Consider the following 24,018-nt stretch of genomic DNA (forward strand, 5'->3'; position numbering starts at 1 on the left):
AATATAATGTTCCTCTTCAATTTTTCTACCTTCTTCTCTGACATGTGCTTACCCAACCATTAATCTACTCCACCTGACTGTGTCATAGATCTCCTCCCCAACCACAAAAATCTCTTTTGAGTTGACAAATTCCTTCCTATAACAATCATGCCCAAATATAATTTCCACTTCACAGTACAGAGAGGGTCGTTTCTTCATGGGATCACCCTCTCTAGACCAGTGCCTTGGCTCTGAACTCATGTGGCCTTCTCTCTCCATTTGCTTCAACCTAATAAAACAAACCTATTATGGATCTCACTTTGTAGGAGCTTCTCAGTCAGCTGTTGCCTAGGATACTTAAGCACTGATGGATTCATAATTCCTTAGGGTGTGTACTCCTTCTGCTGTCATAGATTGCAACCTCTCCCCATGGAATTCTTGTCTGAGTCTTTCCACAAATCCTCCATAGATTGATCTAGTAACTTGAATCCTTCATTTGGTTCTGTTAGTGTTAGCACTTGGGATGTCCATCCATCTATGTCTCTCACTCTTGCTATGTGAGCAACCATTTTATTTTGGAGCTAAACATTTCATAGAATTATAGGTTTAAAGGAGAGTGGGGCCCTTGAGCTCATTATAATCTACCCTCCTTATTTTACAGTTGAGGAAACTGAGGCCCATAACTATCTATGGTCACAAATTAGGAAGTGGCAGATGTACAATTTGTACTCATATCTTCTGACTACAAATTCAACCCCCTTTCCATGCTATCTTGAGGATATGTTAAAAACTCTTGTGCTCCTTTGGTACTATGCTAAGCCTATTTACACTCACCCTGCATTTTTCCATTGCCCTTGGAGGTAATTTGATTTTCTTAGGTTGTTGTGTTGCCTAATTCACTTTAGTCTAGTGGAACGAGCCTCAGTTGAGAGTCACGAAAACCTGTATTTTAATCCCTCCTTAGACACATATTAGTCAAGGGTAAATCATTGTACCTCTCTGGGTGCCAGTATTCTCACCTATAAAATGAGGATGTTGGATTTGAGACTTGATATTTATGGTATTTTCTAGCTCTAAATCTATGTTTCCAGGGGCAGCTAGGTGGCACAGTGAATGAACACTGGCCCTGGAGTCAGGAGGATTTGAGTTCAAATCCAGCCTCAGCCGTGGACACGTCACCCCCAATTGTCTCCAAAAAATAAATCTATGTTTCTATGACCTAGGAAATAGCCAATGAACTCATTTTCCTAAAATATTAATAGTAGGTATCCAATAAATCTCAATCCAATGCCCATCTCTCATCTAGTCTACCCTTTGAGGACTCTCCCCAAAAGGGTAATATTCTCTTTGGCTCACTATTCCCTCCATCTAACCTGTATCTGGAAAATCTATTAGTACAGTTTATGAATGGCCCATATCTAAGTTTTTAACAAATGTGAATCTTCAGTTCTCATATAAACTCTTAAGGTAACAAATGCATATTGTAGAGAGAATTTTTTATTTCACTCCCCACAAGAAATAAAAAGACTAACAGTAACTCATAAACAGATACAGAAAACACAAAAAGCATTCATAGTAGCACACAAGCCATGTCCCCCTCCCCCCATTTTTGGAAAGAAATTAAATTTGGGATAGCCAATGTGGCAAAACTGTAACTGCCCAGTAAAATTCCTTTCTCTCACAGTATCCTCCATCATTCTGCACAATCTTCCCCTCTCCCTTCTCCCTTACCTTCTCCACCCCAGCCCCAAGCTTGTATCACTATCCTGTGGTTTGAACTACCACTCTTGCGACTCTTGGAAATGCCATCTACTTTGTCTAAGTAACTCATGGTAATATGGAGGCACAAAGTCCAGATCTTCTGCTCACCTATTTACATGCTTTACATGCCTTATTACTCCCCAGTTACTGGAGCCAGAATCTTCTTCTCTCTCCAAGACACATAGGAATGCAGCTTCTTTCTCAAGAAGGTCAGATCTTTGAATTCTTGAACCTGGGGTTGCTCTCAAGGCATCCCCAAGGTTTGTGTTGATCAAGGAATTCTCTCCCTCCTAGAAGGCTTTATTATGAACTCATGCTGCTGAGAAATTCCCTTCTTTTAACCAGGAGGCAAGGATTCAGGAAGGACAATGTCCTCCCCTCTTGGGCCATGTGGACAAGCACATGTAGCTTCTCTGTGCTCCTCTAGAATATTCCACCTCCTCTCACCTCCATCTCTTGGGCTGTGATAGTCTACTCTGACGAGCTTTCCTTGGGCTACATGGCAAGAAATGTACAGGCAACCACTTCCAACTCCCATGTGTTTCTCCAGGATTCTCTATCCCTCTACCTGCAGTTACATCTCTTTGGTTGAGAAAGTGCATTTGGGAACTCTCTTCTTGGAATATGTCCACAAGCATTTACAGTTCCCATGTGCTTTCCCCCAAGGTAACCTTAATGGTTCAGCTATAGGGGAAGGTGAAATTTTCCCCTCACTCACCTTCAAATGAAAGATTCAAGAAAAAAGGTGTCAAGAGCAGGCTTGCTGGTTCTCTTTTACAGGGCATCTCTTCTCTAGTGAGTCCTAGGTAATCAAATCATCCTGGGGGCAACCTTCAGTCTCCCTGATTTTAATCAGGAGTTTTCTTTTGTCCCTTTCATAAGGTGCCAACGAATATGTACACATTAGGAGGTCTTTACCAAATGTTTATTTACCTGTAACCCCATAAATCAATCAATAAGCACTTATTAAGCACCTACTATGTGCCAGGCACTGTACACATGCTACTGGGGATAGATACAAAGACAAAAGTTCCTGTCATCAAGGAACTGACATTGTATTGAATGAGACAACATGTTTGTGTATAAATGCATACAAAATACATACAAGGTAGATGAAAGACAATCTTAGAACACAAGGGTGTAGCAGCTGATAAGCCTGTAAAAAAAGACCTTCTCCAAAGGTGGAGCTTAAACTCAGGCTTGAAAGAAGCCAGAAATTCCAAGAGGTAAAAGTGAGCCATTTCAAGTAGTGGAGACAGTCAGTGCAAAAAAAGATGGAGGGTGGATGCAGATGATCCAGGGGATAAAGCACTGGGTGTGGAATCAGGAGGATATGAGTTAAAATCCTGCTTCTTATGCTTATAGACTGCATGATCTTTGGCCAAGAAATTAACTAGTTTGAGCCTCAGTTTCCTCATCTGTAAAGTGAGAATGTTTGATTTTATCATCTCTAAGGTCCTTTCCAGCTCTTCATCTATGATTCTATAATCCTATGTCTCATGTGTGAGGTCAAGATGGCTGAACAACCATCAAGTTGAACACTTTAAGGGAACTCACTTGATAACCCCACACACTTGAACTGCATCATCAGTCAGGCCTGTGAGGGACAGCAGGTGGATGGGGGCTTTCTCCACGCCAAGATTCCCCACTGCATCCTGGGCCACTTCCAATTGTCCTGATCTATATCTGACCACTGAATCCAGATGGCTCTGGAGGAGAAAGTGAGGCGGGTGACTCCACACAGCCCTGCCTCACTTAAATCCAATCCACTTACATGTCATGGCATCACCTCCCTGAAGTCAAGGTCCTCTTCAAGAATGAACGACCAACAGCAAACTACACAGTTCCCTCACCTTCTCTGCACAGAATGGCCAAGGTCACACTGTTCATGACCTTCCCTGATAGCCCTATCAAAGCTACCCAAGGATTCTTCCTGCCCAAGGGCTCCTAGTGCTCTCCATACACACCTCTCAGGCACCTCTAGGACCAGACTAAACAGTCCTGCTCCTGGATTACGTAGATATTTGGGGCTATTCGTGTAAAGATTAAAGACAGTGTTGAGTTACACAACAGAAAAAAAAGCCATGGACTTAGAGTCAAGACTTCATTCTTCTCTCTCCTGGTGGCCTTTTCCTCTGATTGGCTGATTCCTACCTGCACCTCCATTTTAAGGAGAAAGCTTCATTTCTCTCCACACTGTACTCCTGACTCTCCAGACATATGCCCCTTCCACCTTCTTTTCAGCTCATCTTTATGTTTTGTCTCATTTTTCTCCCGTTAGAATATAAATCCCTTGAGTTCAGGCACTGTCTTTCTTTCTACTTGTATTCCCAGCACTTAGCACAATGTTTGCCACATAGTAAACACTTAATAAGTGCTTGTTGTTTACTTGTTGACTTCCCTTAAAGACATGACTCATTATTTCTCAAAGTAGCTCATTCCTCTATTGGACAGATCTTCTCATTGCCAGTTCTCACTGAGCAAAAATCTGGCCCTCCCTGTGATTTCCCCTCTTAAGTCCTAGTTTTGCCCTATGAGGCTAAGCAAAACAAATCTGAACTTTCTTCTTCATGACAGGTCATTCAGAGATTTGATGATCACTATCATGTCTTCTCTAAGTTTTCCCTTCTCCTAGCTAAAAACATCTCCAACTATTAGATTAACGAGAGAGCAAGGAGAGACAGAAAGATCCCATCAGTGCTCTTCAGGTAGATTGAAGAGACTCTTAGGACTTGTGTTATATCAGAATAAAAAGTACTTGTGGGTGCAGGCAGCTATTTTATTTTAATTAATTAGTTTTCAACATTCACTTTTATAAGATTTTGAGTTCTGAATTTTTTTCTCCCTCCCTATTCTCCCCTCCCCAAGAAGGCATGCAATATGATGTAGGTTGCATGTACAATCATATTAAACACATTTCCACATTAGTCATGCTGAGGAGAAGAATCAGAGCAAAAGAAAAAAACAAGAGAAAGAGAAAAAACAATAAAAAAGAGCAAATAGTATGCTTTGATCTGCATTCAGACTCCATAGTTCTTTCCCTGGATGTGGACAGCATTTTCCATTGTGAATTGCTGAGAAAAGCTAAGTCTATCAAAGTTGGTCATCACCCAATGCTGTGGCATACAATGTTCTCCTGGTTCTGCTCACTTCACTTGGGATCAGTTCATGTAAGTCTTTCCAGGTTTTTCTGAAATCTGACAGACAGCTACTTTAAAACAGAACTGAAATATCCACATCACATGATGAAGAGGTTGAACATGACAAAAACAAGAATGAGGGAGAAGAATATAGGGTAATATCCTTCTTCCTTAGAAAATGATGGTTTGGACTTGATTCTGATTATAGCCAATTCCTGGTCAATTATATTTGGTGATAATTTTAAACATACTGCCTCAGCCTAGTTAGGTAAATTAAGTTTGAATGTCAGATCTTCCACTATGTGGTCTATCTCTATCTATCTATCTATCCATCCATCTATCTATCTATCTATCTATCTATCTATCTATCTATCTATCTATCTATCTATCTATCTATCCATTCATTCAGGCAATTGGGGTTAAGTGACTTGCCCAGGGTCACATGACTAGGAAATATCTGAGACTAGATTTGAACTTAGGTGCTTCTGAGTCCAGGGCCAGTGCTCTATACACTACCACCATGTGATCTTGAGCAAATTTCTCTCTGTGTCTGTCTCTCTGTCTCAGTCTCTGTATCTGTTTCTCTGTGTCTGTCTCTATCTGTCTCTCTGTCTGTCTCTGTCTCTCTGTCTCTGTCTGTCTCTCTGTCTCTGCCTCTCTTTCTCATTGTGTCTCTCTGTGTCTATATCTGTCTCTTTGTCTGTATCTCTGTCTCTGTCTCTATCTGTCTCTCTGTATCTATCTCTCTGTCTCTGTCTCTGTGTCTCTGTGTCTGTTTCTGTCTCTCTGTCTCTTTCTGTATCTGTGTCTCTGTCTGTCTCTATCTCTCTATGTCTGTCTGTCTCTGTATCTGTGTCTGTCTGTCTGTCTGTCTCTCTCTCTCTGTCTCTCTCTGCCTCTCTGTGTCTTCCAGTTGCCTTTTATGCTAGAGTAGTTGTCACTGGATCTGGGTTTGAGGGCTGTCTCTGCCACTTATTACCTATGTAACCTTGGGCAAATTGCCCGCCCTCTATGGGCCTCGTCGCCTCTAAGTTTCTTTTCAGCTCTAAATCTATGATCTTATTCTCCTTCCAGATCTAAAAGCCTTTAACATTTTGATTGTGGCTGACTAATTCTTCCTTAAGAAATATCCTCTGCTATTTCACAAATTATTTCTCTTCCATGTAAGGATAGTTGTATGCTATTGGGAGAGGGGGATTGGGCTCCTAAAAATCCAGGGCTCCTCCTTTCTACTTCTTTTTTTCCTAAATACTTTGAGCAACTTTTGATCTCTCTGTGTTTCAGCTTCTCCAGTAGCATGTAAAGCAAAGGCCTGTATCATAAATTGATAGCACCTGCCTCAGGCTTTTCTCCTAAACGAGATCATAGAATCATAGGACCTTAGAGATTATCTAGTCCAATATCCTCTTATTACAGATGAGGAAGCTGAGGTCCAGAAGGAGAAAGGGTCACACAGGTAAATAAGCTTGATAAACAACCCTTACAGAATCTTTGTTGCCTGTTAGGCACCAAGAAGAATTCAGGAAGGCAAAAGCCTGGGCCATGCTCTCAAGTTGCTTACAACTGAATTCCAGTCATGTTTGGGCCAGCACTAAGCCTTCCAGGACAGTTTCTCAACAGAAATCCCAAGAGGCTGATGAGAGTTTCTCTTGCCCTGCTCCTTCCCTGGTAGCCAAAATAAGAAGCTATGAAGTAGCAAGAAAGGAAAGAATGGGACTGTCTATTCACCATTCACACCTGGGCCAACATGGTCTAGGTAACTGAGAATGCCTTGTATCCACAAAGTCCTTTGAAGCAGGTCCAGAGAATAAGACTTCAGCACTCTGGCTGGGATAGTTAAGGGGAACGAGCCAAATCCAGGGGATGTTTTGCTCTGATCCCATGACTCTGGTCTGCTTTAAAACTCCCTACCAGGGAATACTGGCTGATACTGAGAGTGTTGACCTAGGCTAAGAGGAAGAAAATTCATCACAGGCTTACAGGATGATTGAATGTTAGAGCTGGGAGGGACCTTGTAACATAATATGCTAGAGCTACAGGGAACCTTAGAATATTGGACATAGAATGCCAGAACTGGAAGAGACCTTATGATACATGGTGTTAGAGCTGAAAAGGCTCTGATGTTTTTTTCACTTGGAATGCTCTCACTCTGTACCCGTACTTTTTGAAATCCCCTAATTCTCTTCAAGGCTTATTTCAAGTGCCATCTCCCATAGGAGGTTCATCTGTTCTGATTCTGCTGCCTTCCCCATCCCCTCACCATATCATATTGTATTTATTCAGAATACATTTTGTACTTCCTTTTCTGCATACTTGTTCATCTAAAACAGAGCTTGGCAGTTTCTCTGCCTCAGTCGGTTTGGTTGTATCCTACTCTTCTGAAGCCCATTTGGCTTTTCTTGGCAAAGAAACTGGAGTTTGCCATTTCCTTTGCCAGCCCTAATAAATGTTGGTTGAATGAATGAATTGAAGAGCTGGAAGGTATGTTGGAGATCTTTGAATCCTATCCCCACATTTTACAGATGGGGAAACTAAGATGCAGTGAGTAGCTTTTCCCATGGTCCCACAGTGATTTTTTAAAAAATGCTTTTGCATATTAATATCTAGTTTCTCTCTGAAGTAAAGTGAGATATCCCTCCCCTAGGTGTTTCTGACAGCCCAGGGAGGGGGTGATCTTGCAGGCTCTCAAATGCCGAGACAGAAAAGCACACTTCCCCAGGGACGGATTTCTGGCTTGAAGGGGTGGAGTGGAGCTGGAGACAGCTGCTCACTGGGCAGCTTTTCGTCTCAGGGCTCCAGTCATCCCAGCTCCAGACTCCCCTCTGCCTTCTCAATGGGTTATGCGGCCTCACCTTGAGGTGAATGAAAATGTCAGCCGGAATGTGGGGAGGAAAGAATGCTGAGCCGCGTCCAAACCTACTCGTGTTTGTGTTTCACTCTATGAGTGACATCAGAGCCCTTGGAGTATAAGACCCACAGGACTGGACTGGAGCCATCGGCGGGCTGCATACACACACACACACACACACACACACACACACACACACACACACACACACACACACACACACACACACACACACACGCATACACCACTGCTGTCTTCCAGCTGCGAGGGGAGTGATATGGTGAAGCCAGAGAGCCGGGAGCAGCATGAGGACTCCACGGGAGAGGCCACTGCTCGCGCTCTCTCTCCTCTGCCTCCTGTTTGAGGTAAGGGAATTGCCACAGTTCACTGTAGCCAAGTTCTCTCGTTTGAGAGTTAAAAAGGGGGCAAAGACTTACCACGTCTGCTTCTCTCCACATCTTCCTGTGACTCTGAGCCCCATAAAGCTGCCTGCCTCTGCATGCCCTCCGTTCTGTCCCCATCCCTGAGTTCTAGGTCAGCCCTTTCACCCTGAGGTCTGAGGAACGGGAATGATGCCTCCCTCCCCAACATCTCCGAGAATGCCAATGAATGACTGGGTTTGGTAGCACATCAGTGGCAGAACTGCGCTAGGGACTCGGTCCGCTGCCTTCTAGCGGGAGCGAGGTGGCAGGGGGCAGGCAGGGAATTTCAGCGCTGCTCCTGAAAATCATGGCATATTTATAAAAGGAGCCGGGAGCAGATGTGGACCAGGCTGGTCTGGGGTACTGCGTGGGTGCTGACTTCGGGCTGCAGACTCCTCAGACCTGCCATCAGTCTATTCCTCTGGAATTCCTCGGGTCCTCGATCCTGGCATCTCCCGAGTTGGACACACTACAAGCCATGATATCACGGCAATTTCATGCTCGTTGGAAACCTGACCCACTCACTTTACTTTTCCGACTGTAGGTATCTGAGGGCAAAAACCGCTCTTGAGTGCTTTGTATTTCTGACTAGTTCCCAGGGTACATTTCAAAGGCGGGTGGGGTTGCTTCAGACTGCAGTTATTGAACTTCTCTCCCCAACCCACGCCTCTCCTTCCTTCCTTCCTTCCTTCCTTCCTTCCTTCCTTCCTTCCTTCCTTCCTTCCTTCCTTCCTTCCTTCCTTCCTTCCTTCCTTCCTTCCTTCCTTCCTTCCTCTCTGTCTATCTATCTCTCTGTCTATCTATCTCTCTGTCTGTCTGTCTATCTATCTATCTATTCCATGCAAAGAGAAGACAGGGAGACCAGAAGCAGGAGGGCTGAGTCCCCTTTTTCTTTACATCCCCTTATCTTGTTGCTTCTTGGTCACTTGCCTCGAGAAAGAAGCAATTAAAGAATCCTGCTGGGGACAGAGCACATCACTCCCAAACTTATTGGAGGCAGGGAGAGGAATTGATGGCCAAGGAAGTCTTCTTAGAAGGAGGAAGAGGGCAGGTGGTAAGGAAGGACTGGGATCCACTATGGGAAGAAGGGTCCTAGGGTAAAAAAAGAAGACTCCAGAAAATTAAAATTAAAAACAACAACTGAACACACACCAAAAAACCCCTCTTAGATCCACTAACTCCCCCTGCCCCCCATCACTGCTTCCTTTCCCAGGAATCTGGCTAGAAGCCCATACTGTGAGCAAGGGGTTTAGTCATCACAAACATTTAAAACCACAACAGTCTTCTGGGAGAAAAATTAGATTCTTTCAGACAGGTTGTGGATTTCTAAATTGGAGGAAGGGAAGAAGGGTATAGGGAAGGGTAGGGAAGTGAGAGACCTGGTCCTGTAGGGACTGAGTCTAGGGGGAGGAAGAAAGTTATAAGCTCTTGGTTAGTCTTGACCATAGGATCAATGATTTAGAGCAGGAAGGGACTTTGGAGACCATGAGTCCACTCTTCTTGTTTTACATGTTAGGGAACTTAGGCACAGAGAGATTAAGTGACACAGCTGGAAGATTTTTTTAAATAGAGATTTTCTAGCTCCTTCATGCTACAGATAAGTAAAGTGAGGCCCAGAGAGGGGAAGTAACTCGCTCAAGGTCACACAGCTAGCTATTCAGTGCTTAAGGTCTGCATGTACAGATTACTTATCCCTAAGCTCGTGTTCTGTTCCTTTTCTCTTTCTTCTTCCTTCCTTTTTTCTTTTCCAAATTCTATCCATCCTGAAAGTCAAGAGACTTACATTTGAGTCCCAGTTTTGCCACTAAGCTACCTGTGTGATCCTGGACAAGTCATTCACTTTATAGGCTCATAGGACTTATATGTACAAGGGACTTCTGAGATCAGTTGGCCCAACTAGCTCATTAAAGGATATTGAAGTACACACAGAGAGGAACGACTTGTCCAAGGTCATACTTTAGGAGACCACACACAGAGCTGAAGATCAGACCTAGGTCTTCAAACTCTAAATTGAATGCTCCTCCCACATGTGGCACCAGGCTGTCTTAGGGAATATCATAAGATCATAGATGAGAGATCATTTAGTCCATTTTACAGATGAGGAGACTGATGCTTGGAGAACTGAACATGTGACTTGTCCAAGATCATACTAGGAGGAATTTGAACCCAAGTCCAAAGGCTTCAAATTCACCATGTCTTCCACTACATCAAAATACTTCCAGAAGAGAATGGAGTCATTTCCAATCTTTAGCATTAGGAAATTAGCTCAGCATGAGAATTGGGGTAGAGCAGGTCTCTGAGACTTCATCAGTATAAAATGGAGCATACACACATACACATACATACATATATATGTATACATGTAGATATATGCATATGTTTATATATTCATATATGTGTATGTATGTATGTATGTATATAGGATACCCAAAGGATTTTGGGGGGAGGGGGGTAGAACTGACCAAATAGAAACATCACCTGAATGCTTCATGCAATGACTTCCTTAGAGAAGGAGTTTTGGAGCAAGAAAGGAGAAAAAAGGTCGGACTTTTCTTATCTACTCTCTGGAGGTGATAAATAGCCTCAGAGTTAGAGCTGAGGCTCTGAGAATCAGACTTCTGTTGAGTTTGTTGCCCCAGAAGGAGCTGGATAGTACTTCAGCTGAAGAGAAGGCAGTAACACCTTGCCAAGTCATCAGTTGCCACACAGTGAGTGAGCTGCTATGCCCCGAGAGGCTGAGCAACATGTCCACCTCATCCTGACAGCAACTGCTCAGTGCAGCCTCTGACTAGTGGCATGAATGTATGTTACTGATTTGTCATACCTGAAGGGATTCAGCTAAAAGCTGGGTGACCATTTTAGGGGAGGGTTGTGGAAGGATTCCATTATAGTTATGGGTCGGACCAGATGTCCTCTGAGGTACCTTCTAGCTCCAGGATTCTGAGTTCCTATGAACTGTGTAAGTATTGTAGATTATTGTCAGAACAATGACTTAGCATTTTCCCACCTAGGGCAAGTATCAGGAGATAAACTTTTCTGTTGAGGATGTCTATGTGAATGTATATATGTATGTTTAAGGATGAGGGAGATTTTATCTTTTGCAATGGAAACAGGGCTCCTAGGACCCCATCAGGAACTGGCTGCTGGGAGGGAGAGAGCATGGAGGAGGTGCTCACCTGAGTCCCACATCTGATAGATTTTAATCAGACATGCTTGCTAACAAGGTGCTAAGCTCTGTTGTTTATATGATGCTGAAGGGTTGTGGTAAATTGGGAAAGATTTGGATTTGGATTTGGAGTCAGAAACCCTGAGCTTGAATCCCAGCTGTACCACTTACTCTGCATGACCTTGTGAACCTCATTTGTAAATTGCAGAAGACGGGCTAATAATGATTATATGGTGCTTTAAGGTTTACAACCTACTGTACTTATTTTGTCCCACTTGATCACAACAACTCTTTGAAGTGGGTTATTATCCCCATTTAGCAGATGAGGAAAATGAGACATAGAGGTTACATGACTTTCCCAGGGTAATGCAAATGTCTTAGGAAGTATTCAAACTCAGGTCTTCCTTGACTCCAAGTCTCAGTTGTTGCTCAGACTTTATACAGTTTGGGACTGGGCCATTGATGGTTTTGTTTTTATGTTAAGATATATTTTATGTCAACCAGTTGCAGAAGTTAGACTGATATAGGAAAAAGAGACCTGAACTGAGAGCCAGAAGACTTAGCTAATTGTAGATAGATAATTAATACAAATTATATTGTATAACTGTATACTTTTTTAAAAAAATCATTTATTTATTTTTAGTTTTCAACATTCAAGTTTATAAAATTTTGAGTTTCCCCCCTTCTTCCCCTTCCCCCTCCCCAAGAGGGCGTGTGATCTGAAATAAGCTAAAACAGGCTAAATTTATCACTAAATTGTATAATTTTAAAAAGTAAATTAAATTTTAAGATAAATAAATTAACAATTGTAGACCTAGCTCCTTACAGATAGACTGTGAGATTTTTCTTCTTTGAATTTTCAACTTTTTTTTTAACATAATAGGTGCTTGGTAAGTGACTTGGTAAGTGGCTCTGTAACCATATAAGATTTTACAGATCTATTTCCCAACTCCCACTCCAGCTGACAGATTCAATTGCAGAAGACTGACTAGCTTTCTCCCTAAGAGTTCTAGAAGTACCCCTCAAACTTTATGACGGCTTCTCTAAAGCCATCAATTTAAGCCTCCAACCCTGTATGATACCTATAGAATCAGTAGCTAGTGCCATTTAATGTATCAGTATCATAGGTACCACTGTTGAAGCCCTCAATATTATATAACCAGTAACATTAATTAGTTTTTAACAAAATGATATTTACTGAAAAGATGTAACAACAACAGAAATACATACACATTTCCCTGACCAAGGGGACCTTCTTTCCTATACTACCTTAGTCTCTAGAGAAAATAGCCTCAGACTTAAAGTATTTGCTACAAAGCATTTGTCCCATTAAGTTTACTTCTGAATGCAGCACAGAGAAGGATGAAAGTCACTCCTTTAGTTATGGAAACTGGTGTCTCTGCTACCAGGACCAAGTAACTACTGGGCTACATGTCTGCGGGTCATCATTTACTGGGTACAGCATGCTGTTATTTTATGCACTTCATAATCCCGGACTGGATCTCACAGGACCTAGTTTTTCCTGGTCTGCTGCATCTCCAGCTCTTATCCATCTAAGAGTAGGGAAAAACATTTACAAATAGGCAAAGATACAGAGGCACCAAGTTCATAGCTACATGTTTGCCCAGGTGAAAAGAGAAGCAGCCATCCTTAAGAAGCCTCTGTTTCCACTGTTAGCACCTCTCTCCCCACCAAGAGGCTTACTATAATCTGCCTGGATCACTGCCAGGAAAGAGAGAGGTCAGTCTGACCAGTGAATATTTTTGTTTGCACATCCAGCACTGATTCAGAAGTCAATTTAAAAGGCTCCACTTTGGCATACAGTAAGTGGTCAAAAACAGTCATAGAATACCTCTGCATGTTCCAAAATCCATGTGAAGGATTGCGTCAGACAGATCATACTGGGCATGTTCACAAGGCTTGGACTATTATTGGACAGACATGTGTTAGATTGACTTTAATTGAATCCTTGTTCTAGCACTAAATAGCTCTATGTGACCTCATATAAGTTAGTTCCCCTCAATTTCTTCATAGATAAAATTACTGGGTTGGACTACATGCTAAGTCTATTCCATCTTTAAATTCAATTCAATGTCCTCATAAGATAGCTCTTGATTGTTTTCTAAATATACAGGTGGCTCAGCTTGAATGTGACATGGATCTATAAGTCATCTGAGATCTAGCCTGTCCTTTTCCAAAGGGGGCTTCAATTTTTGTCTTTATGGGGAGCAGGAGGAGAACTGTGGCTAGGCTCTTTGCTCCTTCCCTGGCACATCTCTGAGAAGGCTTTTGGTCTAGAATTACATCTATACCCCACACCTCAAATACTGACAGTCTAGAGTTAGAATACTTTGTGGGGTTCAGGACAAATGTTGCTTTCCCTGAGTGCTCTTAAGGGGGCAGTCATGTTTAGCTTGCCAGCTAGCTCCCTTCCACCAAATGCTGGCTGCATAAAAAATCATTATAAATAGCTAGTACACCTTTTAATCAAAGTAAGCAGTAAAGGGAAATTAGAGAAGTTACTCAGATTAAAATAGACCCAAGAAGGCACACAAATAAAAGAGCTCTTCAGCTGGGAGTGAGATAAAATCTTAGCTGTCAAGGAGAGAGAATACTCTCACCAAGGGAAATCTGCTCTTAACAGTCTCCAGTATTGCAACTGCTGGAAGTTAAGGGACATGTTGGGGGCCAGCTCCCCACATGTCAGTTTCTTCAAGGGAGGTCTGTATCTGCCTCTCAAAAGGCTAGATTTGTGGCTCTCAACCACTTTTCTCTAAGACCTATATCTTTGAAATCCTTTCTCCATTCACACAGGTACTCAACATTGTAGCTCAGCATTTTTTCAGCTAATGAGGAATCATGTCCCTTAAATTATCATCTTTTAACTGCTCTGCTTCCCAAATTCTTTTACAATTCTCATTTTATTTTGTCCTTACAATATTGGGAGGAAAGGCAAAGCAGATTAGTTTCTTCATTTTGTATATAAGAAACCTGAGGCTAAAACAGAGAGACAGAGACAGACAGACAGACAGAAATAGAAAGAGATAGGGTGGAACTTGGTCAGGGTCCCACACACAGTCAGTGATAGAACCCAAATCTGGGTCATCTGATTTCTAATCCAGGGCATTTCACTAAGGTTGCCTCAGGAGACTGTAGAAATGGGAATTAGTATCATTTATCAGTTTTCCTGGTGTTCTTGTCCTGAAACTAAGTGACCAAGCTCTTTGTCTTTACAGGTATGTGCCCAGCTCTGCCGGATGCCATGTACCTGCCCCTGGTTACCCCCACGCTGCCCTCCTGGGGTACCCCTGGTCCTGGATGGCTGTGGCTGCTGCAGGGTGTGTGCTCGGAGGCTAGGGGAGCCCTGTGACCAACTCAACGTCTGTGACCAGAGCCAGGGGCTGGTATGCAACTACAGTGCAAACCTGGGGGACAGGAGAGGCACCTGCAACTGTAAGCATAGTTGTGAGCCTAGTGGGGGTGAGGGCAGGAGGCAGGCTAGGTATAAAGGATTAGAGTTTCCTCTAGGGCAAGTCCTCAACAAATGAACTTCTTTTCTCTGAGAGTAGAGGCACTGAGGACATTTGGAAGTTGTCCAGATTCCTGCTATAGCCAAAACTGCCTTCATCTTGGCCTTTGGAGTAATTTCCTGGGTAGGACAGTGTCTGGGCTAGGGTCGCCTTAACTGAAATCACAGGAGACAGAGGAAGATCTCAGGTCAAAAATCTCATGGTGTTATACCTAGAACGGACCTAAGAACATAGAATATAGAATGATAGACCCAGACGAAAACTGAGAGATGACCTTATTCAACTCCATTATCTAATAAAGAAAATAAAGGGAACTGATCTGTCCATATTCACAATAGCCAAAAAGTGTGAGAGCCAAGATTCAAACCTAGTACTCTTAAACTCAAAATCATGTACTTTTTCTACTAAACCAGACTTCCAATGAATTTCTTGAGGAGGTCAGAAGAGGGAGACATCACTATGGGTTGAGGGTGACCAAGGAAGGTTTCTTGGAGAAGGTAGACCTTGAGGTGGGCCATGAAGGAAGAATAAACTCTGGCTAGGCATATGGGCATGGGGCAGGGGACATTTCAGGCAGTGACAAAGAAATAGGGACAGAAAAGAAGTCAACAGCCCAGATGTATAAAGTATACTTATATGCTTACTGAATTGGGAGACTATTTTCATATGCAGTTATAAGGAAATAGCTTATAATGAAGAGTTATCCTAAGCCAGTCCCCTGAGCACCTACCAACCTCAGAAACTGGCCTAGGTCTGCTGAGGATCAAGTAACTTGAATTAAGAATTTAAATCATTTTTAGGGATAGAAGGGATTTCAGATGACAGAATTTTAGAGATGGAAGGGAATCAAGACATCATAGTTTGGAACTGTAAAGGACGTCTGAAATCATCTAGTTTAATCTCATTTTACAGATGAATCATGTAACCTCTCTTGGGTTTCCTTGAAATGTATTTTGGTACTCAGCTCTCCTCACTCTCCCTTTCCCTCCTTCTCTCTGTTTCCCCTCCTCTCCCATTTTGTTTCCCCCATTCTCTCTCCCTCTGTCTTCCCCTACCTCTGTATTCTTCCCTCCTTTGACCAGATCAGATGAGAGTGAGTTTCAAGTGTCAGCCACTCTTCTCACCCCCTCTTTGTCTGCATCAATGTTTATTTTTGCATCTTGATTATTTGAGATAATTTTCCTTAACTTTCCTTTCTTCCCCCCCCACTAGTATATTCTTCTTTCCCTCTTTTCATACTTCTCTTAAAATCATCAAGGTATAAGAAGATTCCTCTCAGACCTTGTCTAATTAGACTCCCTCTAAGAGCCCAGATGATAATAAAGTTCAGAGGATGTGCATGTATCTTCTCCCCATATTTGATTATAAGTAAGTTTTCCTTGTTCAGTAACTTTCAATGGCTTATTCCTGTTTCCATTTTTTCTGTTTCTCAACTTCTGTGTTTGAACTTCAAAGATTCTATGCAGCTCTGGTCTTTTCATCAGGAGTGCTTGGAAGTCCTCTATTTCATTAAAAATTCATGTTTTCCCCTAAAGGCTTATACTTAGCTTTGTTGGTAAGTTATTCTTGGCTGTAAACCCATATCCTTTTCCTTCTGAAATATTGTATTCTGGGCTCTCAGTTGCTTTATGGTGTGATCCGAACTATGGTTCCTCTGTACCTGAATTCTTTCTTTCTGGATGTTTGCAGTAATTTTTCCTTGACCTGAAAACTCTGGATTTGGTTTATAAAGTTCCTGAGAGTTTTTATTTTGGAGTTTCTTTTAGGAGCAGACCAATGGGTTCTTTCTATTTTATTTTGCCCTCTAGTTCTAAGAGATTTGGAGAGTTTCTTTTAAGATTTTTTTTTTTCTGAAATATGATGTCTAGGCTCTTTTTTTTTTTTTTTTTGTCATGGTGTGTAGGCAGTGTGATAATTCTTAACTTTTTTCATTTTGATCTATTTTCCAAGTCAGGTGGGGTTTTTTTTTTTGCCATAAAATTGCTTGCATTTTCTATTTTTCAGCCTTTTGACTTTGTTTTAATATTTCCTGTTGGCTCATAAAGCTGTTGGCTTCTATTTCAGTCCATTTTAATTTTCAAGGAGTTTGTCACTTGGGAAAGGTAAAAAAGTGCCAAGTGATTAATTCTGTTTGCAATTTTTTCTTCCATAGCCCTCATGTCTTTTCCAACATTTTTTTCTCTCTCTCTCATTCTATTTATAAATACCTTTTAAAACTTGTTTTTCTAAAAAAAAAGAAAACAAATCCTGGTTCATCTCTTCCAGGAATTCTAGTTGAATCTGGATGCAAGCTATATTTTTCTTTTAATCTTTTCTTGTAGATGTTTTGGAGTCATTTTCTTCTCTTTAGCACCAGAACAGTTATTTTATTTTATTTGCTCAGTCTTCCAACCTACTTCCTGATCGTGGACTTCACTTAAGGACTAGGCTCTACTATACTTCTGAAAGGAAAGTCTGGGCTTTTTCTGGTGCTTTCTTGGTGTATTGAGTATTGTGTAATTTCAGGCTCTCAGAGGGACCTTAAAGCTTTCAGCATTGTCAAAGGAGTCTGATCCAGGGCAAAGTCTGATTGTTATCCCCTGCGCTAAACTCTGCAAGTTTCTGACCAGGTTTTGGGTCTGAGCAAGAATAAATTGCAGCCAATTTGGCTACTTAGCATCATGGAACTCTAGCCCCCACTTTGGTCTGGAGTTCTCATCCTCATTACCACTCAGCGGGCTTCAGGTTGGGCTAGAAACTGGAACTGAGAACCTGATTTTTGCCTGGGGTCTGGGCCACATCACTGTTACTTGCCTCTGAACTTTCTCTTCTCTGCACACTTCCTAGACCCTACCACAGCTTCTTACCTGGGAATACCATCCCTGGGTCCAGGTTCTCCTTCCTCACTCAGCCCTGGGCTTGTCATCCAGCCTGGATAGTGAGTGACAAATAGCTCCTGTTCATTTTGAGGTGTCCTAGTATGGTTCTGGAGGTGCCCTGATATGAATCTGGAACCTTTTCTTGCTTGGTGCCTAGCCTCTCCTTGGGCCTTCCCTTTATTCTCTGCATGGCTCTCCTAGCCAGGTCCTATCCTGTTCATAGACTTCTCTGTCTCCCTATGATGAACTGGATTGGAAAAAAAATGACTCCCTGTGGCTTTTTATTGGATTTCCTTAATAGGATTTGGTCTGATATAAAATTTTCTAGATCTGTTTGGAGAAGTTTAGGGGTCAGCTTTCTGTACTGTTTCCTGGTACTATACCAGTTGATGGTACCTCCCATAATATAGATTTTATGGACTTGGAATCTGAAGCTTAGAGGAGGAAGTGATTTACCCAAAGCCACGTAGAAAATTAATGGGAGAGCGGAGTTCAGATCCTGATCTTCTAACTTGTAGTATGATTCTCTTTCTAATGAGACCAAGGATCTGAAGGAGGTGTATTCTCTGTCGTTGTTCTCTCGTGCCCCATTCATATATGGTTCAAAGAATACACGTGCACATTCATTATCCAGCCTTCATGGGAGTATATTAGGTATCAGGAATACAAGAAGCCCTTAGGCCTTCAGGTCTGGTCCCTGCCCAACTCAGGCATGGGAAGAGTGAACCCCCTGACAGTTGTCACGAAAGGTACCAGGAAAAGTAACAAAGATTAAAGCTCTCCCCCAACTTTCCTTCACAACTGATTTTCCTAAACAGATGCTACTGTTTACAAGACAATCTTATCAACAAGGAGACAGAAGGTCTCCAGAGACTCATACCCCAGCCTGTCTGGAGCAGGAGATTAAGGTGGCAGCCAGCTACTCCTTGGTTTCTAGGAAACGGGCATCCACATGGCATCAGCCCAAGGTTAAGTAGGATTTGGAGCCCAAACTGACCTCTTACCTTTGGGAGACAGCATACAGGCATGGTGGTGTGTGCTCCTACCTACCCCTTAGCTCTCTGAGAGAAAGACTGGGAACCAGACTCCCTCATTCAAATCTGCTCAAATTTGCTTTTCTAACAAGTCTTTATTTAGCACTGGCAGCCTGTTCTCTACAATTGGAGGGAAATAAGAAAGCTAGTATGGTAGAAAAAAACCTGAAATTGAAGTCAAATACTGAATTTGTTCATTTCAGGTTTTTTCCCCTCATATTCCCCTCTTCTCCCTTTTTGACTCTTCCCATTTTAAGGGCAGATCCCCTGAGGGTTGGGTCTCCAACTGCCTCAGTCTTTTCTTGTGTTGGGGGAACTCTCCTTTCACCATAATCAGTTCCAGACCCAAGTGACTTCTGGGGGGACAAATCTGAAATTTGTCACTTACAATTTGTGACTAACCTGATATCTCTGGGCCTCAATGCGTTCATCTCATAAGATGAAGGGGTTAGTCTATGATCTGTAATGTCTCTCTCAGTTCTAGTTCCAATGATCTAAAGATACAAAAGACAAAGTCCTTCCTCAAGGAAGTCATAGACTAGGTGGGAAGACAAATCATGCCCATCTGAAGCAAATCCAGAACAAGCCAGCATGAAGTTCTTAATTATGAGAAGCAGGATGTCATGGTGCACTGTATTCTAGTCAGGGGATATGGCTTTGAATCCTGGCTCTGGCATTTACTGGGCAGCTAGGTGGCACAATGGATAGAACACTGGGTCAAGAACCAGGAAGATCTGAGTTCAAATCTGCTCCCAGACACTTATGAGCTTGGTGACCCTGGGCAAGTCACTTAATCCTGTTTGCCTCAGCTCCTCACCTGTACAATGAGCTAGAGAAGGAAATGGCAAACCACTCTAGTATCTTTGCCCAAAAAAACCCCAAAAACAAAAACCCAAAAAGGGTCATGAAGAGTCAAACACAACTGAATGACTAAGCAACAAAATTAATAGGGTCCCATATTGGCTACCACTACAACTGGTAGTTATGCTGTATGAGTTTGATGGACTGTTCCTTTAAATCTACAGGAGTGACTGGGTGGGTCTTGTTGGGGGTCTTGATTTTTCCCTTCACAGTTCCAGAAGATGATGGCAGCTGTGAGGTGAATGGGAGGACCTACCAGGATGGGGAAACCTTTCAGCCAAGTTGCAAGTTCCAATGTCTCTGCTTGGATGGGGGGTTCACCTGCACCCCCCTTTGCAGTGAGGATGTGCGGCTGCCCACCTGGGACTGTCCCTACCCTAAACGGGTTGATGTTCCTGGGAAGTGCTGCCAAGAATGGATCTGTGACCAGGGAGTCCAATCTGTGCCAGCAGCAGGTAATGTATCAAACCCAGGTCAGACCTGGCCAGAACCATGGGGTCAGTCAAGTCTGACTCAGCATCCCCTGGTGCCCACGTTCTACTTCTATGCCATGCTCTTCGCCCTCCACTCTCTCCTCCACCCAACATTCCCAGTGTCTTGGTTCATATAGGGAGGTGCAGAGCAGTAATATAAAGGTTCCCTTTTTTTTTTTAGTTTTGTTGTAACTTCTACACCTACAATATACAAAGCTTAGGGGCTACGTGCTGGGAAAGAGAAAAAGTTTAGATGATGATGGTGATGACAATAATAACAATAGTAAAAATTCTCATCACATTCGGGTTTACAACGTACTTCCCTCACAGCAGTCTGTGACGTGAGGTTGGGAATACAGGTATGACTTGTCCCAGTTTACAAATGATGATGCCAGGCTCCAGAATGGTCAAGTGATTTATGTAATCATAGGATTTGGAGTTGAAAGGGACTTAGAAGTCACTCAATTCTATTCCATTTGTCTGTAGCAAAGAGCTATTTAATTGAATAGACTACTTTCTTTTCTTTTAAATATATACATCACTTTATTTTTATTTCATTTTATTTTTTTAAATATTTTGTTTTTCTCAACTACATGTAAAGAAAAATTTTAACATTCATTTAACAACCTCAAACATCTCTCCATTGCCTAATATGTGCCAGACACTGTGCTAGGTAGATATTGACAAAAATTAAACAATCCCTGCCCTCAAGGAGCTTATATTCTCCTGGGGGATAAAACACATATCCAAATAATTAAATAAATAATGAATCAATTAAATAAATAATTAAATCCAAGTAATTTGAGAAAAGACAGAACAAAGTTCTACATGATGTCTGAGAAGGAAAAAGCTGTTACCTATAAGGTGAGGCAGTAGGGGAAAAGGAAAGAGGAGGATCAGGGAAAGTTTTTAGGTGGGGGTGACATTTAGGTTGGGACTTCAATGATCCAATAAGCAGAGGGGAAAGGGGGATACTTCAGACATAGGGAAGAAAATCAGCAAAGATCATTGATTTATAGTTGGAAGAGACTTCAAAGGTCAAGTCCAAATCCCTCATTTTACAGATGAGGAAATGGAGGCTTAGAGATGTATCTTGCCCATAGTCACACAGCTAATAAGTATCTGAGGCAAGATCTGAACTCAAATTGACCTAAAGTCTATCCACTTTAGCACGTACATAGAGTTGGGAAAGAGTGGGACATGTATGGAGAGGATGGCAACTAGTCCAATCTGACTGGAGTACAGATTACATAAAGAGATCTAGTGAAATATAAGGTTCAAAAAGCCTAGAGGCTGATTTGGAAAGGCCTTGAATGTTGGGTTGTTTCAATTTTACCTAGTGGGCAATAGGGAACCAGCAGATGTTTTTGAGCAGAGTGTTAATAGAAAAAAAAGATGTATGCATAGGGAAGATACCTGGTGTTATATGAAGGAGAACTAGGAGGAGGAGTGGCTGGAGGGGGAGGGGCTTGTTCTGAAACCATTATAACAGACCAAGCAAAGGATGGTTCCATGGAGGGGAGAGGAGGAGAGAGGTAAGAAGCAAGAAGGCAGGGACAGGACTAATGTAATTCTCTACGTCTAATGACTCCCCACAATCTTATCATCTCCCGAAATTTTTGTCACATCCCTGTTTGGATCATGGAGGGATAGGAAGGGCCTGGTAGTAGAGCTGGAACAAAACATTGGTGAGGCTTGATCAGGTGTGAAAATTTCCCCTATGTTAGCGGTCACTGGAGGTGGTGAGCCTTCAATATGACGTGCCACAACACAAGCAATTTGACTTATTCCAAAATCAATCCCTACAGCCCATGGACATGGAGATTGTTCCGGTGTTGCAGAGACATATTTGTGCGTCCCTCGTTGTGAGGCATGGTGTATTCTAACTGCCTGTCTACACCTTGTCCTGGCTCTGACTGGGACCAAGATGGAGTTTCTAAGAAATTGCTGATGCCATGTCTCATACTTTCTTCCTGTTCAGTGCCCCGGTTCCTGCGACCTCCAGTGCCACTGTCCCCTCGATTTGCCTGTCAGGAATGGAGCACATTGTGGGGCCCCTGTTCAGCCACCTGTGGGCTGGGTGTGACCACTCGGGTGACCAATCAGAATCCACATTGCCGGTTGGAGATGCAGCATCGTCTGTGCCTACTCAGGGCCTGTCCTCCTTTATGAGGACCCCATCACAGGGTCACTGATGCCTCTTGGGAGGGTACTCCTGTCTATGCTTGTGGATAGAAGCTTCTGGGCAAGAAACACCAGTTTGCCAGGTTTGGAGACTGACTGCCATCATCTCCCACTCAAGCCTCTATCGGGCTGCTTTGATCTGTTGCTCCAATACCTTCCTTTGAAGGAGACTCATCCCCTCAAATGGAGGTGCTAATAAGATTCATCTCTGTCTTCCAGCCTTTAGAACTCATGACTAGGTTTTGAGCTTCTCCAAGACACTCTAATCAGCCAAGATTCAAACGCAGAGATGCAGACACGAGTCACTTTAGGATTACAGAATTTAGGAAAGGGGCCTTAGAGATCATCTAATTTACTTGCACCAACCTCTAAAATTTAGTGTTTCCTTCTATTGGGAATTTTTAAAAACATCATTATTCTGGGAAATGGTTTACAGGCTTCATCAGACTGCCAAAGGGGTCTATCACACAAAAAAGATTAAGAATTTCTAATCCAGTACAACCTTCTAATTTTACAGAAGAGGAAATTGAGGCCTGTAGCAAAGAGCTATTTAATTGAACAGATTGTTCTCTTTTTTTCATTTATATATCACTTTATTTTTTGTTTCTTTTTTATGTTTTAAAATATTTCATAATTTTCCCAATTACATGTATTTTAACATTCACTTAACAAATTTTTCGAGTTCCAAATTCTTTCCCTCCTTGTTCCCCGCCCCCCTTCCTGAGACAGTAAGCAACTTGATATAGGTTATATATGATTTCCATATTAGTCATATTATGAAAGAAGACACAGACCCCCCCCCCAAAAGAAAGCACACAAAAAAGTGAAAAATAGTGTGCTTTGACCTGCATTTAGACTCCATCAATTCTTTCTCTGGATATGTATAACACTTTTCATCATGAGTCCTTTGGAACTGAACAGACTGTTCTTCTTAATAACAACTTCAATTTCCTATTTGCCCAAGACTCAACATGCGCACAGTCACAGAATCCCCAAGCTAAAATAAGTCTTCATAATCCTCTACTGAGGATTGCCCTAGAAGACATCTACCCTACATCTACAGAAGATCTACCCTAGAAGACAGTGGGGGTATAGAAAAGAATCTCAAGGTTCTCTGGGGAGGGCTAGCACTTTAAATAGGACAAGAATAGTGTGGAATTGAACCAGGTATCCATCTCTCAGGGTTCCTGGCTCTGTATGAATTTGGGATAGTCCTTTTTTTCTTATGGGACCTCAATTTCCCTCTGTAAAATGAGGAAACAAGATCAATAATCTCTAAAGTCCCCCCTAACTCCAGTAATCTCCTTCTAATGTAAGTAGAGACATGGTTGGCAGCCCCAGAGAAGGTCCTTAGAAAGTCCAGGGTTTGGGGTGCCAAGCCCACACATTATGTTGCCTTGGAAGTGACCTCTGGGATCCATAGCCTCACCAGGAGTCATGTACAGTGCATGAGGAAAGCAGTGCCAGTGGTGTTCCTGCCTTTTTACCCCTAGAGATATGCTTGTTCAATGTACTTATGAGTCCATTAAAGCACTTTTATGGAAACTCCTGGTGTCCTATGATGACCTTTGCCTTTGGTGTCCCAGGAAGAAGAGGACATCTGGGTGGGGATAAACTTCAAGCAGATATAGAAGACTCCACATTCCCAGAAATTGGACTATGCCTAAAGAAAGTCACATACCGAGCCTTTAGGAGCTTAAATAAAGATACTTCTGAGTAAATTTTGGTGGGGGATTGTGGGTTTTTTTAAGGGGGAAGACTG

The 24,018-nt window shown here is 42.4% G+C and overlaps 1 protein-coding gene across 1 annotated transcript; it reads left to right on the top strand.

Moving 5' to 3' along the window:
• The first annotated feature begins 7,677 nt into the window (after window positions 1–7,677).
• Window positions 7,678–23,801, top strand: CCN5 (cellular communication network factor 5). The gene is made up of 4 exons (XM_072633688.1): window positions 7,678–8,093; window positions 14,553–14,769; window positions 19,812–20,054; window positions 22,054–23,801. The coding sequence occupies exons 1-4, from the start codon at window positions 8,034–8,036 to the stop codon at window positions 22,242–22,244; spliced, it is 711 nt and encodes a 236-aa protein (XP_072489789.1). The 5' UTR covers window positions 7,678–8,033; the 3' UTR covers window positions 22,245–23,801.
• The last annotated feature ends 217 nt before the right edge of the window (window positions 23,802–24,018 follow it).

This window comes from Notamacropus eugenii, chromosome 1, assembly GCF_028372415.1.
Source record: "Notamacropus eugenii isolate mMacEug1 chromosome 1, mMacEug1.pri_v2, whole genome shotgun sequence".
NCBI lineage: Eukaryota > Metazoa > Chordata > Mammalia > Diprotodontia > Macropodidae > Notamacropus > Notamacropus eugenii.

Coding starts and splice junctions, on each gene's coding strand:
- CCN5 (XM_072633688.1), top strand. CDS start 8,034: ATGAGGACTCCACGGGAGAGGCCACTGCTCGCGCTCTCTCTCCTCTGC. Junction 8,094..14,552: donor TCCTCTGCCTCCTGTTTGAG/GTAAGGGAATTG, acceptor TTGTCTTTACAG/GTATGTGCCCAGCTCTGCCG. Junction 14,770..19,811: donor CAGGAGAGGCACCTGCAACT/GTAAGCATAGTT, acceptor TTCCCTTCACAG/TTCCAGAAGATGATGGCAGC.